The 17141-nt window shown below is 44.1% G+C and overlaps 1 protein-coding gene across 1 annotated transcript in view; it reads left to right on the forward strand.

Moving 5' to 3' along the window:
* Nucleotides 1–17141, forward strand: part of nup133 (nucleoporin 133) — an 85614-nt gene that overhangs the window by 36906 nt on the left and 31567 nt on the right. The window contains exons 9-17 of the mRNA XM_060899091.1: nucleotides 2172–2319; nucleotides 2521–2671; nucleotides 2753–2910; nucleotides 4921–5012; nucleotides 5215–5378; nucleotides 5526–5620; nucleotides 5721–5945; nucleotides 14134–14256; nucleotides 14515–14614. Of these exons, the coding sequence (XP_060755074.1) occupies nucleotides 2172–2319; nucleotides 2521–2671; nucleotides 2753–2910; nucleotides 4921–5012; nucleotides 5215–5378; nucleotides 5526–5620; nucleotides 5721–5945; nucleotides 14134–14256; nucleotides 14515–14614 (1256 nt within the window). The remainder of the gene's footprint in view (nucleotides 1–2171; nucleotides 2320–2520; nucleotides 2672–2752; nucleotides 2911–4920; nucleotides 5013–5214; nucleotides 5379–5525; nucleotides 5621–5720; nucleotides 5946–14133; nucleotides 14257–14514; nucleotides 14615–17141) is intronic.

Raw genomic sequence — 17141 nt, forward strand, 5'->3', positions numbered from 1 at the left:
TGTGACGAAGCTTAAACCAGTCACATCACTCTTTCCTCTGACATATGTGACGCGACGGAAACTGCTTGAGTAACAGGAAGAAGATAAATACCTCCAGGGCTGCTCTTTGTTCCGTTTTCAATGAGAACTTCCCGTTGAATGCTTTCAATACAGCATCTACCGCTGTGTCAAAGGCTTGCCGCTGCTCCATGTTCGTAATGTTTCTAGTGAATGAAGCGCTTCCGGCATAGATTCTGTAAACAATCTATGGCTTCCGGTTGCAGTTCTACTACGTCACTGCCTTGAACACGTCTCTACCCAGGGTCGTTGGAGATGCTCAAAGTTGATTGGCTCCCGATTTTTCGGGAGCTTGGAAAAGCTGGAGATAGCTTGCCTTGCCAGACTAAGTTCGCAACAGGTCCTCGTGTTGCGTCACACAGGATGGGCGGGCCCAGGCTAATCCGTTACAGTCCATGAAACAGGAAGTATAAGGATGAGAAAAACAGTTTAAATCGGAAAGCTGCGCACATTTGCGCAGTCCTGCACACCGCTCGGGCTGCGCAAATGTGCGCAGCTTTCCGATTTAAACTGTTTTTTTCTCATCCCTATACCTCCTGTTTCATGGACTGTAACGGATTTGCTTATTTAGTAATTTTAATCTATATTTCTAATAATTCTAATTCTATTTTAATTCTATACGTCAGAATTTACTTTGAAATTATAATCAGACACTCCAACGCCCCCCCCTAAAAAAAAAAAAACGGATCTGCGCGATTCAGGCGGCATCCGCCAAAAGGCGCGCTGTTTGCATCCCAAACACAAATCAAATCATACAGAATAGGCCTAAAATGTTTTTCAAAAATGACCCTTGTGTGAGTGAAGTGACAAGTTTCAAATAGAAACGTGACAAACGAGCGATATTAAGTGTACATTACAATGTAAACGTACACTCGGCGGTTCCAGTTAGGCATTCTCCAGAGATTGTTCACACGATGTTTTGGTTTCCAAAAACAAACTTAAACACAATTGATTGTTTATTTAAACAACTGATCACTTATAAAATGATCGGAGCAGACTTTGCTGTGTTTGGAAGGCTGATAATCCTTGCGGTTGATTCTCGCAAGCCATAGATTTCTCCTTTGTATGCTGAGTTTCTTTGTTTGCTCGCCTTCGTGCTCCCGTACAGTGGGAATTCCATAAAAGCTCCGCTTGACGTCATCATCTGACCTATTACGACAGCCGTGAATACAACAGGTGTGCACCATTGCTAGCTTTAAATAGCCTGCTTGGGTTCTTTTGAAGACTTTGTACTCGCGCGTTACAATGTGTGCTTAGTCACCCGTACGGTAAGCTTGACCCGCAAGATGGCCGCCACTAGGGAATCCCCGACTCTGTGATGTCATGTGAAGACTATCTATACGTCAGTTACGTCGCTGCGTTTGCATAAACCTTGGCGCGAACATCGAAGCAGCAACAACAACACGGAGAAGCAGCAGCAGCAACAACAACAATAATGATGACTTCGCGTTTGTACAGCTGCTGCTTCTCGTCGCTTAAAAATGGCGATCTTTCGTGGTCTTGCTATTGTTGTTGGTCTTAACAACTCTGCCCCCCCGCTGACGTAAGCGGTTCTTTCCTCTGGCCCAGCAGAGAGTTGGTGCTAGCCTGGAACCGGTTTTTCTGGCCCCAGAGCATGAGTTCTTTGTCAGTGGAAACAGAAAACCCGGTTCCAAACTAAGCACTGGCCCCGAACCAGCCCTGGAACTGCTTTGGTGGAAAAGGGGCATAGGTCTGAGTTGAGTTTGATGCTTGGACACCTAAATATAATCACTCTGATAAGGTGACATTGTGATTTCCACCAGTGTGTTCAAAAATCCTGGACTTCCTGGCTATGCTTCACGGACCCCACTTCAAGAACCACGGCCTTAAAGAACCAACAAACCTTTAATAAAACAGATTTATCGAGTTAAGCTGTCAACATTTAAAAAATATATATATATTTTTTTAAAAAGCGTGTTCTTTCGGAATTTGTTGTAGAATTTTACACAGACCCGTTTATAGTTCCTCAGAGAAATGGCAGAAGTATCTCCTAACGGTTCTAGATTTTCAGAGTGTACTCTCCCTGAGGTGTTTGAGCTGCTGTGGTAGTCTGAGCTGATTTCTAAGTTTCCGTGCTGTCGTTCTCTCCTCAGCGCCGGTTTGGTGGTGTTGGCTGCAGCGTGGCATCCTGCTGATACTCCGTGTTTGGCGTATTTCTGTTTGGTCACGATCCCAGACACCACACTGCCTGTGTCAGAGGAGCTCTCTGTAGAGGTCACGAAGTACAACCCACCGTTTCAGGTAAAATCTGAACCGATACGGTGGTTTAACGCGTCTCTTTAGACCAGAGCAGTGTGTGTTAAGCTCATAGTTTGGCAAAAATAATACGATTTACTCAAATCTCCTCTGGAGAGAAATGAGGTGATGAGGTTCAAAAGAATGAGAAAGCAGATGATGGTCTTCCTTTATTTCTCTCATAATTAAATCTCTCTTTCTCGTCAGAGCGAGGATGAGCTCCATAAGACGCGGTTGGTTTTGCCGCGGGTGAAGAGTCCTGCAGCGTATCTCTATAATGAGGAGCTGGTGTACTCGTGCACCACCGGTGCTGGGCGCAGTGGACTTCCAGAGGAAAAGCTCACCTTTAATGCCTCTGGTGTGTGTCTCTCTTTCTCTCTCACGCGCGCGTGCACACTGTTATCCTCACGGAGTTGTGTTTTTTACACTCTTCCTCTAGGTGACCGTATCCGTGGTGGCGGCGTGTGTGCCGACTTGCCCGTTTTCTTTTCCCAGATTAACGGCCTGGTTGCCGTGGTACCCAGAGAGAGCGCCTCCATCTTGCCAGAGACCATGGAGGATTCTCTGTGTACTTCACTGGCCGGACCTGGGCCTGAGGTGAGGATCAGCAGCACTCACACAAGCCGTTAGTTTTATTTTTCTCTTTTACCTGAGGAAAAGGATCTGACTTTATTTGGAAGGTAAAGATCAGAGTTAAGCTGGAGGATTAGACCGAGACCCGATTCCGAACAGACAAGCGTCTGATTTAGAATTTATGGATTAAGATCAGACTTGAATTTAGAGATAGGATCTACCTGGAATGTTAGGATGATTTTTAACAAAGAGTAGAATTCATGGCTGAGGAGCCGACTCAAAGCTTATCTGACTAGAATTTGAGGATGAGACCTGAATTCCAACTAGAGTATGGAGATTAGACTAGAATGTGAAGAAGAGGATCAGACTAGGATTCTGACTTGAATTTGAGGATGAGGATTAGACCTGAATTAGAGCCCTGCACTCCCGCGGGAGTCCCGCGGGACCCGCCGCAAAGCAGTGCGGCGCGGGACAAATTTTGAAAGCTCATTGCGGGCGGGACCGGAAGTGCACATATGCGCGGGCGGGAGCAGGAGTGCACATATGCGCGGGCGGGAGCAGGAGTGCACATATGCGCGGGCGGGAGCAGGAGTGCACATATGCGCGGGCGGGACCGGAAGTGCACATATGCGTGGGCGGGAGCGGGAGTGCACATATGCGGGCGCGGGCGGGAGCGGTGATAAGCTGCGGTCCCGCTAACTAAAAACGTGTTTGAAATAAAATTTATAAATTATTAATTTATGTCTATCATATATAATTTGTGCTGGATATTTTATTTGGCATTAATTACATTTTAAGATGCCTAAATTTGCAGAGAGAGTCAGATTGCCAGATTGAGTGAGGAATGGCATCTTAAATTTGCCATTGATCACCCTAACGGGAAATCCTTTGATCATTCTGACTCGCAGTTCACACCCAGCTAGCAAGAGAACCATGAGTGAAGTGATTTACTGCTTGCGTTAGTCTACAACTCTAATCAGAGAGACAGGTTACACAGTGACAGTAGGCTTGACTCAATGCTATCCCAGAAATCCTTCCTGTAATATGCAAATTTGGCTGTCCAATCAGAGGCGGCCAAATTTGCATATTACAGGAAGGATTTCTGGGATAGCATTGAGTCAAGCCTACCGTCACTGTGTAACCTGTCTCTCTGATTAAAGTTGTAGACTAACGCAAGCAGTAAATCAATTCACTTCTCTTACTAGCTCTGCTTTGCAATAAAAAAAACAAAACACCATTGGTACAAAGCAAGCCCATTCACTTTTTTATGCTGATCAGAGAATTACAATGGTTTCTCATGTGATAAAAATGTGCGATTCGCGATTAAATATTTTAATCGCTTGACAGCACTAATTATTATTATTATTATTATTATTAGAGACACTACATGCTGAATTCAGAAACAAGGTAAATAATAACAAACGTGAACGTGAGCTGTAGATATTTATGCTCAAATCCACTCAAAGTAAGGGGCGGGGCACCATCACGCTGTGTCAAGACAAGGACTTTCCTGAGAAATAACGCGAACGTCTGCATCATGCGGGATTTGCGGGCGGGAGCGGGACAAAATATGGCAGGCGGGAGCGGGACTGAAAATCATAATTCTTTGCGGGCGGGAGCGGGACTGAAAAATCCGACCCGCGCAGACCTCTAACCTGAATTCCATCTAGAGGATGAGGCTCAGACCGGAGTTTGAGGATGAGGATCAGAACAGAATTTGAGGACTGAGATTAGACCTGAATTCCATCTAGAGGATGAGGATCAGGCCAGAATTTGAGGAAGGGCGTCAGGCCGGGACTCCGCCTAGAGGAAGGGCGTCAGGCCGGGACTCCGCCTAGAGGATCCAGTTAGATTGTAGGCTGGAAAGTTTTGCAGGAAAGAAAAAAGCGTAAGAGAATGGAGACTTGACCTGAAATTTTAGGATTGGGAATCGATCAGAATGGAAGGAACTGCACCACACTTGTATTGGAACATTAGGATTAGACCAGAAGTGGAGGATTAAGGATTAACAATTTAAATATACTTCTCCTGTAGGGGACGTCACTGGAGACACCACCCAAAATGGACACAGTAGCACAAGAGGACAAAACAAAGCTGCTGAAACAAGCCTTCCTCGAGTTCTGTCGGTGAGCAGCTTTCACTTTATATATATATATATACACACACACACACACACACACAGACACACACACAGCTGTGTGGTGTGAGCTGTAGAGTCCACTGTAAATGTGTATTAACTGTAAATAGACCTTTTCATTGTTTTGATATTGCATCCTGGGAAATCTCTGACTCTGAATCAGCTGTTTTTTTTTTTGTCCCCCCCCGTAGTAATCGTGTAATGGAGGCCCAGAAGATGACGGACGAGCTCTTCCCTGAAGACGGAGAGGGCGGGACACGAGGGGAGCTGGACACACTGGTGACTCAGATCGACCTGGACCTGGTGGATGATTATCCTGCGTCGGATCCTCGCTGGGCGGAGTCCGTACCTGACGGTGAGAGACTGAGATGTTGGGAGAACTTCCTCCTGTAGTCCAAGTTCTCCTCACTTGTAGTAAATCATTACTGTAGCATGAGCGCTCTGTAATCGCGAGATGAAGACTCGGTTTCTGAAAGCGAAATTCTCCAAACTTCCTTTCCAGAGAACGCGGGCTTCACTCTGACCTCGCTGATCTTGCTGCACCAGCTGGAGGACAAAATGAAAGCTCACCACTGCTTCATGGACTTCCTGCTGCAGGTCAGTACGCGCATCGACAGTCAGACTTTTAGCGGAGTCCGAATAAACACCGACACAAATCAGCTGATGGGATTCTAAATAAATAACGTTCTTCTCTCAGACCGGGCTCCTGGACCAGCTCACCACGACGACGGTGCGCTCGTCTCCCATGGCGACGCGGCTGGTGCTATGCGAACACGCGGAGAAGCTGTCGGCGGCCGTCGCGCTGAAGAACCACCACAGCAAGCAGCCGGAGCTGGTGAACACCGCCATCATCGCCACGCTGAGGAAAAACGGCATGAGCATGCCGTCCAGCCTCACGCCTGCTGACGTCTTCTTCAGAGAGGTAACGATCGACGTCACAAAAACGCGCATCGGCTTTCTATCGCGGACTAGAAAATGACCACCTCTCAGAATGGTGCATGATGGGGATGCAAACTTTTGTGCTGACCTCTGTGTTTAAATAAATTGACTTTAATATAAGGGTTGTTTTACAATCAGGGTACAAATGCCGCTTTTCCACTACCAACACGGCTGAGTTGGGCTGAGCCGTGCCGTGCTGAGTTGGGCTGAGTCGAGCTGAGTGGGGCTGTTGGAGTTGCATTTCAACTACAACCGCGCTGAACCGTGCTGGCTGGAAGTGGGTGGACACATTGGGTGGAGTTAGCGAAAGTGGGTGGACGTCACGTGATGTCGTTAGGCGGCGCAAACAGTGACATCAGTGACCTTTTAAGCGGTAGTCTCACGACCCGGATAGTAAACAATAAACATGGAGGACATGGAGTCGTTAGTGTTGCTGGTCTTGGTGCTGTGGCTTGTTGTCACCGACAACGCCAACAGATACTGGCAAGAGCGTATAGATGAGGCGAGGCGCATAAGGCTTCAGAAATATTCGTAATTCTTCTTCTTCCGGGTTTACGGTGTTTACAGATCCCAGCGTGCTCGCGGGGCGTGTGGGCGTGTGAGGACACTCCTCCTCACCAATCAGTGCACAGGGGAGTGTCTGCTCACGCCCCTAACCTCACTCGGCTCGGTTTGGCTCGCTTCAGCCCCACTCCAAAACCGTGCGAGTTTTGGGTGCTGAGTAAGGCTGAAGCGAGCTGAGTCGTGCTGCTCTGGGGTAGTCGAAACGCGAGCCGTGTCGGGCTGAAGCGAGCTGAAAAAGGGTAGTGGAAAAGGGCCAAAAGTTTGTGTCACAGGGGTCCAAAATTCAAATTGATTCAAACTGGTTCTTGTACCAGTTTTTAAGTGAAGGACAAGTTAAAGAACAGATAGGCATGTGGAATAGTTTGTTTTATAACAAGATGAAGTGTAGCTTTAAGCAGGGCTGGGAGAAACAAATGAAGTGATTCTCGGAGAGGACTTTTTTTTTTTTTTTTGACAATTCAGGCGCCGTTTACACATACCCGGGTATTTTTAAAAACGCAGACCTTTGCCTTTGTTTGTGCCTTTGGTTTATACACAAACGGAGTTTTTTCCTCTGAAAACGATTCTTTCTAAAAACCCCGGCAAAAGTGGAGATTTTTTGAAAACTCCGTTTTGCGTTTGTGTGTAAAGAGACCAAAACGGAGTTTTAGGCAATCTTCGCGCCACAAAAGAGCGACCATTGTATATATGACAAGCATGGAAACACTCACACTACGTTCACACTGCAGGCTGAAGTGACTCAAATCCGATCTTTTTGCCCATATGTGACCTGTATCCGATCTTTTATTGACAATATGAATGACACAGATCCGATTTTTTCAAATCCGACCCAGGCCGTTTGGATATGTGGTCCTAATTCCGATTCCTATCCGCTCTTTTCATATGCGACTTCAGTCTGAACCGCCAGGTCGCATTCATCCGACTTACACGTCATCAACAAGCCACAAACGTCACTATTCTGTGCTGAAGTAGGCGGCGGGTCTCTCAAAGTTACAACAACATGGCGCATGACATCAATGCGACTCCGCACCCACACGTTCCTTTGAACGGAGGTTGCAGTCACTACCCCGCAGAACGCCTGAGCCAAAACCCTTGCCCTCTTCCTTCTCAACCTCCTCCTTAACATCAGGCTATTGTGCATGTTCTGGCTCCGTCGCAACAACAACTGCATCATCGCCAGGTACTCCATGCTGGCTACTGTCATACACAGGAAACTTTAGGTTACTTCCGTAAACACTGGCCATGCTCACTGCGTGTGACGTCGTCGTATCCTGCAATGCGCATGCGGAACACTTTTAGGTGGCTTTTCGTTCATACTGAGGATCACATACAAGTCGCATATATTTGTTAATGTGAACGACCTCACAAAAAAATCGGATTTCACAAAAAAATCGGAATTGAGCATTAAGCCTCGCAGTGTGAACGTAGTGTCAGAGTAGCAGCATTTCTGTTATTAAGAGCTATATTCGCCTGTTTGCTTTTGAGAATAAAGCTCATTGACCAGCAGAGACGCATTAGGGCTCGGAGGGCAGCAATTACGGAGTTTCTGGTGACCAAAAGAGCCCGACCGTACCACTGCCAGCCAGGGGCTTCGAAGTTTGGGAGAATAGCAGGGTACAAATAATTTACAGCAGGGTGCAAAATGATAAAATGTCTGCCGCTGGCAGACATAATGCACGCAAAGCGTGCAGGGATAGATAGATAGATAGATAGATAGATAGATAGATAGATAGATAGATAGATAGAGATCGATATGCAAGTACGAATTTTTCATGGGGCGGGATGGTTTGGAACAGGCCATCTAAAATTGGGATAACATTTACCCGGGACGGGTATTTGAGGCGGGTCGTCTAGCTTAAGCTTGATTAGCGTTGTTACGCATGCCAGTGTTTCCCACAGAAATTTTGGAGACTATGGGGGAGGCGCGGGGGTTGTTTAAAATTGAGTGATATGTTAAATATTAAGTTATTACTGAAAAACTATTGATTAAAAAAAACAGACACTGAGAAATGGTCCTATAAACAACTTTACCAATATAAAAGATTACCAGGACTACAAAAATGCAGAAAAATAGGCTTTACTTATCCAAATGCACCTGTTGGTTCAAAAGTTAAAGTGCAGAGAACCTCACAGCACAACATGAAGTTACCTTCAAATATAATATAAATGCCTCAGCTTTCATGTAAGAAAAAAAACTATTAATACTATACTAAGTAACTTTAAAAACGCACAATGGAATTCAACACGATATCACTTTAGATCCATGCATATATTTGAAATTTATGATATTGTATGTAATGCACACACATCTTGAAACATCGATAAAGGACATTTATTGTCAAACTCAAGAATTAATTCACAATAAAAAAATTCAAAGTGACAGTTGGTCCATGTTCGGACCGTCATGCTGGAGATTCTGGGTCTGTGTCGTCCAGGGGTCTCAGCAGCAGTGACTGAGGGTGTCAGGAATCTGTCACGGAGGTGAGCTAGCCTGATGTGCTGATCCTGAACTGGCGTCGTGACTCGAGGCTGACCAGGGCGTGGACGATCCCTGGTGCTCCCTGTCTGTCTGTAACGCTGACTCAAACGGGAAATGGTCGAATGATGAACACTGAAGTGCCGGGCGACCTCTGTCTGTGTACTAACGGCACGCAACATCCCGATGGCCTGTTCACGCTGATTTTGGCTTAGGCTTGGCATCTTCAATAATGACAATTTTCCCATCATTTCCCCGGGTATTTATAGCCAAGATTGTGTGTGTACAGTGTATGCAAAATTTGTTTGAAAATTAAAGCCTGTCCATGTCATTGACTACCCGAGTCATATTGTACGTTATTGAGTACAACTCCCTTAAATTCTGATTTGAGCACAGATTTGGAACTTATTCGGGCGGAACGAAGTTATTTTTCCATTGTGATATATTTCTTTTCTTCTTGAGATAAACTCAGCACGAATTCAGCAAGTTTTATCAATGTGCGTTTTTAAAGTTACTTAGTGTAGTACTGTGTGCAGGCAGTCTCTCCTGAAGACTAAATTAAACAATAATTATAAACTAATAAAATAAATGGCTCAGGCTTCATAGGAGAAAAAAAAAACAATTTGAACAGAATCTCACAGTATGATGCTGAAGCTGCCTAAACAATGGAAAATAAAATACCATTTTGGCAAAAACGTTGGCATCCATTAACTTCTTGTATTAAGTAAAAAAAAATATGTTGCCAGATACTGCTGACGTTTTACAGCCCAAAATATGTTCAAAACCCGCCAAAATGCACTTAAAACCGCCCCAATTGGGCGGGAAACCACGCAATCTGGCAACACAGGCGGCAGTAATGGTTGCACTCATGTCGAGGATGTAAACAGCCTTGACGCGGCAACGGACATACATGACATAGTGGATGTAATTTATGTTCACAACTTTTTTTTTTTTTTTTTTTGCTGTCAGAAATATTTAATATTAAATTTTGTGACTCGACTGACAATAGCCGGCGGCATAACAAGCCATAGCCGGCGATTTGCCGCCGGTGACCGGCTACTTTTGAGACCGCTGCCGCCAGCGTCGGCGATTTTGGGTCCGACCTGGACGGACTGCTATCTGGTGGGAGAATTTCGAGAATGGCGTTGTCGTCCCAGAGGAATGGCAGGAAAATTTCAGAATGTCGCGATCCTCACTCCTGTCACTCGCAGAGTTGGTACGTCCGTACATACAGGGTGAGTGTACTCACATGCGCGCTTCTGTCGATGTCGTCAAAAAAAGTTGCCTGCACACTCTGGCGTAGTTTAACAGCTCTTGACAGCATATTTATGCGGATCAGTAAAAACGTAATTAAAAAAAAAAACACAGCTGTGTGCACGAAGTTATTTTGGAAAACGGAGTATGCGTTTTTAAAAATACCCGGGTATGTGTAAACAGCGCCTCAGAATCCACTACTTCCATAGTGCTTTTAAATCTAAGGCTGTAAGCTTTGTGTTAGTTGTCTCTGATATTTATGTCCCAATATCTTGACCACATTTTAGGATGAAAATAATCATTTTAGATACAGTGCTCAGCGTAAATAAGTACACCCCCTTTGAAAAGTAACATTTTAAACAATATCTCAATGAACACAAACAATTTCCAAAATGTTGAAAAGACAAAGTTTAATATAACATCTGTTTAACTTGTAATGTGAAAGTAAGGTTAATAATATAAACTTAGATTACACATTTTTCAGTTTTACTCAAATTAGGGTGGTGCAAAATTGAGTACACCCCACAACAAAAACTACTACATCTAGTACTTTGTATGGCCTCCATGATTTTTAATGACTGCACCAAGTCTTCTAGGCATGGAATGAACAAGTTGGCGATATTTTGCAACATCAATCTTTTTCCATTCTTCAACAACGACGTCTTTTAGTGACTGGATGCTGGATGGAGAGTGATGCTCAACTTGTCTCTTCAGAATTCCCCAAAGAAAATAATTTCTTTCCACCACAAAGGTGAAGGCTACAAGAAGATCAGCAAAGCTTTACTTATCAGTCAGAATACTGTAGCAAAAGTGGAACAAAAATTTAAGAAAGATGGAACTGCAACCATCTCACAGAGACGTCCAGGTCGTCCACGGAAGTTAACACCTCGACAGGAGCGTCTTCTGATGGGAAGGGTTGAAGAAAATCGGCATGCAAGTTCACTGCAGTTATCTAAAGAAGTAGAAAGCCAAACCGGGGTGACTATTTCCCGTGACACAATACGGCGTACACTGCAGAGGAATGGCATGCATGGATGCCGTCCATGAAAGAAGCCTCTCCTAAAGCCCAGGCACAAAAAAGCCCGCCTAGAGTTTGCCAGGGCCCATGCTGACAAAGATGAAGACTACTGGGACTCTATACTCTGGAGTGATGAGACCAAGATAAATGTTTTTGGAACTGATGGCTTCAAAACTGTATGGTGTCGCAAAGTTGAGGAATACAAAGGAAACTGCATGGTGCCTCCAGTGAAACATGGTGGTGGCAGTGTCCTTATATGGGGCTGCATGAGTGCTGCTGGTGTCGGGGAGCTGCATTTCATTGATGGCATCATGAATTCACAGATGTGTTGCTCTATACTGAAAGAGAAGATGCTACCATCACTCCGTGCCCTTGGTCGTCGTGCACTTTTCCAAACATGACTAAACGCACATCTAAGGCCACTGTTGGATTTCTGAAGAAGAACAGGGTGAAAGTGATTCAGTGGCCAAGTCTGTCTCCTGATCTGAACCCAATCGAACACCTATGGGGAATTCTGAAGAGACAAGTTGAGCATCACTCTCCATCCAGCATCCAGTCACTAAAAGAGGTCGTTGTTGAAGAATGGAAAAAGATTGATGTTGCAAAATGTCGCCAACTTGTTCATTCCATGCCTAGAAGACTTGGTGCCGTCATTAAAAATCATGGAGGCCATACAAAGTACTAGATGTAGTAGTTTTTGTTGTGGGGTGTACTCATTTTTGCACCACCCTAATTTGAGTAAAACTGAAAAATGTGTAATCTCAGTTATATTATTAACCTTACTTTCACATGATAAGTTAAACAGATGTTATATTAAACTTTGTGTTTTCAACATTTTGGAAATTGTGTTCATTGAGATATTGTTTAAAATGTTACTTTTCAGAGGGGGTGTACTCATTTACGCTCAGCACTGTATGTTAAAAAATTAGCTGTCTCGGAGAGGACTTTTTTTTTGGACACAATTCCATACTAATTTGATCAAAATAGTCTGAACACTTACTGGCATTCAACATTAAAACTTAACTATGTTTCCAATGATATGGAACCAAATATTTGTTTTATGGTATAAAGAATGATTTAAAGGAACAGTCCACCGTATTTCCATAATGAAATATGCTCTTATCTGAATTGAGACGAGCTGCTCCGTACCTCTCCGAGCTTTGCGCGACCTCCCAGTCAGTCAGACGCAGTCAGACGCGTTGTCACTCCTGTTAGCAATGTAGCTAGGCTCAGCATGGCCAATGGTATTTTTTGGGGCTGTAGTTAGATGCGACCAAACTCTTCCGCGTTTTTCCTGTTTACATAGGTTTATATGACCAGTGATATGAAACAAGTTCAGTTACACAAATTGAAACGTAGCGATTTTCTATGCTATGGAAAGTCCGCACTATAATGACAGGCGTACTAACACCTGCGCGCTTCGACAGCGCATTGATACCTTCACTCCTCTTCGGGCACGGCCAGGCGGGCGAATGCTCTGGTCTGTCCACCCTGTCTAAAAAAAAAAAATGGTACAACTCGAGCCCCATGGTAAAATTGGGACTTTTGTCATTTTTCCACATGAGGCCCATGGTAAAACCACACTTCCAGGAGGGGCTGCCGTCTGCCTCCCAAGCCGGCCGAGAGCGCTCCTCGTCGGGCACGGCCAGGTGGGCGAATGCCCTGGTCCGTCTGCCCTGTCTAAAAAAAAAAAAAATGGTACAACTCCGAGTGAAGGTATCAATGCGCTATCGAAGCGCGCAGAAGGTGTTAGTACGCCTGTCATTATAGTGCGGACTTTCCATAGCATAGAAAATCGCTACGTTTCAATTTGTGTAACTGAACTTGTTTCATATCACTGGTCATATAAACCTATGTAAACAGGAAAAACGCGGAAGAGTTTGGTCGCATCTAACTACAGCCCCAAAAAATACCATTGGCCATGCTGAGCCTAGCTACATTGCTAACAGGAGTGACAGCGCGTCTGACTGACTGGGAGGTCGCGCAAAGCTCGGAGAGGTACGGAGCAGCTCGTCTCAATTCAGAGAAGAACGTATTTCATTATGGAAGTACGGTGGACTGTTCCTTTAAGTGCATCCCTTTTGGAGCTACCCGTGGTCAAAAAAGCACTTTTTCTAAATGACACGAGTAATTTTGCTAAATATGACGCGTATTGCCATACATTCGCCAAAAATAACGTTATCACCAAATTGTTTTTTTGTATGATGGTAAATAGAGCTATCACAGGGCTACAATAAACAACCAAGTTTATTTCGTCAAGCCTTTTGATATTGAAGATAATAAGTGTTAAATGTGATTTTTAGCTTGCGTACCCTGATTGTAAAACAACCCATAACAGCTTTTTATGCCCCCGCCACCGTAAGGTGCAGGAGGCGTTATGTTTTCGGGTTGTCCATGCGTGTGTCCGTCCCGCAACCTTGTGAACGCGATATCTCAAAGGCTAATGAAAGGAATTTCACCAAACTTTCGCCATTTGTGCGCTTTGGGACAAACATGAACTGATTAGATTTTGAGATCAAAAGGTCTAAGGTCAAGGTCACCGTGAGGTCAAATGTCTGTCCGAAAACCTTGTGAACACCATATCTCCAAGGCTGATACGGTACAAGTAATTTCACCAGGTCACGATTACTGTGAGGTCAAATTTCCATCCCCAAATCACAACTTAATAAGGCGTGTAGTCTACCGGGCGGAGGCATCCCCATCGATGCCGTTGGCGTCGAGTTCTATCTGGTTCAAATAAATGTTTTAAAATCATATTTGTTCCCATTTTAATCCAAGTGATGTAGTAATATTTTTACATAGCAGCAGTAGATTTTAGCCATCAAAATAAGGTGTGTGTGTGTGTGTGTGTGTGTTCAGGTGTCTCAGATCTCCTCGATCTTCGAGTCTCTGCTGGATGAGGAGGAGAAGTGTCTGAAGGAGAATCCTGTGACCTCGGTGAAGTGGGCTGAAGTCGTGCTCAACGTCAACAACATCGTCAAGGTGAGACGGCTCCACCGGGGTTTGGTTCGGATATCGAGTCTGAAAGTTAGCACACCCCAGGACAAAAGGAAGCAGGCAACAATATGTAAAGCTGTTTTTCTGATGGTGGTTGAAATCCAGGACGTCCCCCCCCCCTTTTTCTTCTGTAGACTAATTATGTAAGAGGTTTGCTTTCCATCACCCAGAAATAATAGGGGGGTGAAAACTTTTGTACTCGGCTGTAATTTTTTAATTTATTAAAAAAAATTTTTTTCTCAGGACATGCTCCAAGCAGCAGCGCAGTACAGAGAGACTAAAGCGTCCCTCTACAGAGCATCAGAAAACGCCTCTCCAGAGCCGGAGTACATCCCGTGGACGGGTAACAATCACACACTGCAACTCTTACTGTATTTTACAGACAATAAAATATGTGTATATATATGTTATTTAGCAGCTGGGAGGTCTGTATGGTGAAATACCGTGACCAAGGTCTTGAAAGTACTGAGCGAGGCGCTCTGGGCCGAGGTCAGTATTCAAGGCCGAGGTCACGGTATTTCACCATACGGACCGACCTTAAGCTGGTAAATAATATATTTATTTTTTTCTTTACCAAATTCTAACAGAAAACGAGAGCGCCCGAAAGGGAAAACCGAGCCGAACCGAGCCGCCATTTTGAATCCTCATTCACGGCTGTAATGCAAATGGCTTCCTCCTCGGTATACAAGTGCACTTCCATGGCAGGAAAAAAACTACATTTTGCCGCCTATGTAGTGCCCTATTTATACAAAATTGAGTCATTCAGGATTCAGCCATGTTTTTGCTCGGCGTTAGCAACAGTTACAGGATTTTAGCTTTCTCCTGAAATATTTTCTTTTATTTCTTCTTCCTCAGGGTAGTAAAACTCGCTTTCGCTGTGAACCAGGGCTTTGAACCAGAATTTTTTTCCTATTGGTTCGTTCCGAACAGAAACGGAATTTTAACGTTTCCGGTTTTGGGTTCCACCATTAAATAGACGTTCCCGAACCGGTTAGAACAAAAAAATTTTGTTCCCGGAACGGTTAATTACGTTCCCTGTCAGCTGTTTAACAAATGGCTATAAAATTATGTCTCTGTCTCATCCAGCTTAAGCCAAATGTAGGCTAATTCTATTACAACCTTCATTAAATAAGACAAGAAATAATTCAAAACAATTATTATTTCAAATGTTGGCGATTTGGATTCTCAGTATGTCTTCCCATCTACGCAAACAGAAAAAGTGCCAAAAATGAAAGATAATTCGTTTAGTGCGTTACCAAAGGCTAGTCAGGCCCTATGCATTGATAGGCTAACAGAGGTTAACGTCATTTAATGTTCGCGAGCCTCTCATTAACGTGGACAAATATATTGATATCGTGTTTGAAATTGACGTTTTTGAATAACGATAGACTGCAATATTTACCTCTTATTTAAGATGTGGAGACGTGATAGTAGTCCACCCTCCCGCTCTCTCCATTCAGTCAGCGAACGTCACACAGGAAGTGAACCCCAGCGGGTCATAGAAACTTGCGCAGGAGAAGAATGGCTTTTTTATTTGTAGGCTATGGAAACTTTGAGGAACGAAATAAAAACCGGTATTAACCGGTTACCATTATTTTTAATAAGCGTTTCTGTTCCGGAACATAAAAAATAATAAAGTTTCTGGTTTCGTTTCTGTTCCATGTGAAATAGAAAAAGTTCCCGGTTTTCGTTTTCGTTCCTTGAACCGGTTCAAAGCCCTGCTGTGAACACTGTCGTTATCGCTATCCATGCTGTAAAATTAATGCTGTTCTCCTGAGAAATGCTGGCAAAAATTAATAAGATTTTTGATAATCTTATAAATAAATCTTATTAAAAAGATAAATGTTGACAAAAATTGCTACTATGTTTTGTTGTTGTGAACGAGCGAGTCGCCAGAGGTCCATAACTGGGGTCGGTATCGTAGGATACAGACCCGCTCGCCAGCCAATCGGAGCGCGGGATTTGATGGAAACCGGACCGTAAAAAAAATAAAGTAATTTATTTATAAGTATTTGTTTCTCTCCAGCAGCTGTCGTCACTCTTGCATCCAAGAATAAAATAATTTTGTATTATTCTACCCACATTCACTGGATATGAGCAATCATGCACTCTGACTCCTGGGTTTCACGTGACGTCACATCCGCCTCATTAGTTATTCAGAACTTTAGCTGGTGGTCTACCGAAGCTCAGTCGACAAAGCGTTTGTACGGAGAAGGTGCATCGCTCGCGTGAAAAATGCCTTACGCTTGCGTTGTTCGAATCGATCAAACCGTGAAACTGATGAGTTTCTTCAGGGTTCCCCGTGAACGAATGAAAAAGGCTGAACGAACACAGGATTTCACAAAAAGACGTCGAGAAAGGTGGCTTTCGAACCTCTCAGCGAAACCAAGCATGCTCGAGTTTCACTTGGTGAAAGGTTCGTATTTCCCTCTCAGCTCTGTCCTTAGTGTTTTCCAACTACTTTTCTTGCTATGTGTCGTTATTTTACGGTACTTTTTTTTTTAGTCACGAAGTGCTAAAGTCCCCAGCTGTTTCTGTTTCCTTCTCACAAGTCCATATGTATGAAGGTCACGACGAAATTCTTCCCCAGCCGTACAGTTCCAATGCGCCGTGATCACTTCTCCGTCTTGTGTAACTAAGATCTTTAAAGGGGTTTCTGATGATCTTTGTGAATGGTTTACCTGAGAGACACGAGCCAACACAAGTGAGAATCAGCCAACTGTTGTGTGTTTTGTTCACTTTGTTGTAAAGACGCGAACGAAAAGCTTAAAAAAATAATAAATACTTACACGGGCAAAAACAATCCAGGATTCATTGGGCAGCGACTTGATCCCAAGGTCCTTTACCCAGCCACGTACAAAAAAGCCGTA

The sequence above is a fragment of the Neoarius graeffei genome, chromosome 18, assembly GCF_027579695.1.
Source record: "Neoarius graeffei isolate fNeoGra1 chromosome 18, fNeoGra1.pri, whole genome shotgun sequence".
Lineage (NCBI taxonomy): Eukaryota > Metazoa > Chordata > Actinopteri > Siluriformes > Ariidae > Neoarius > Neoarius graeffei.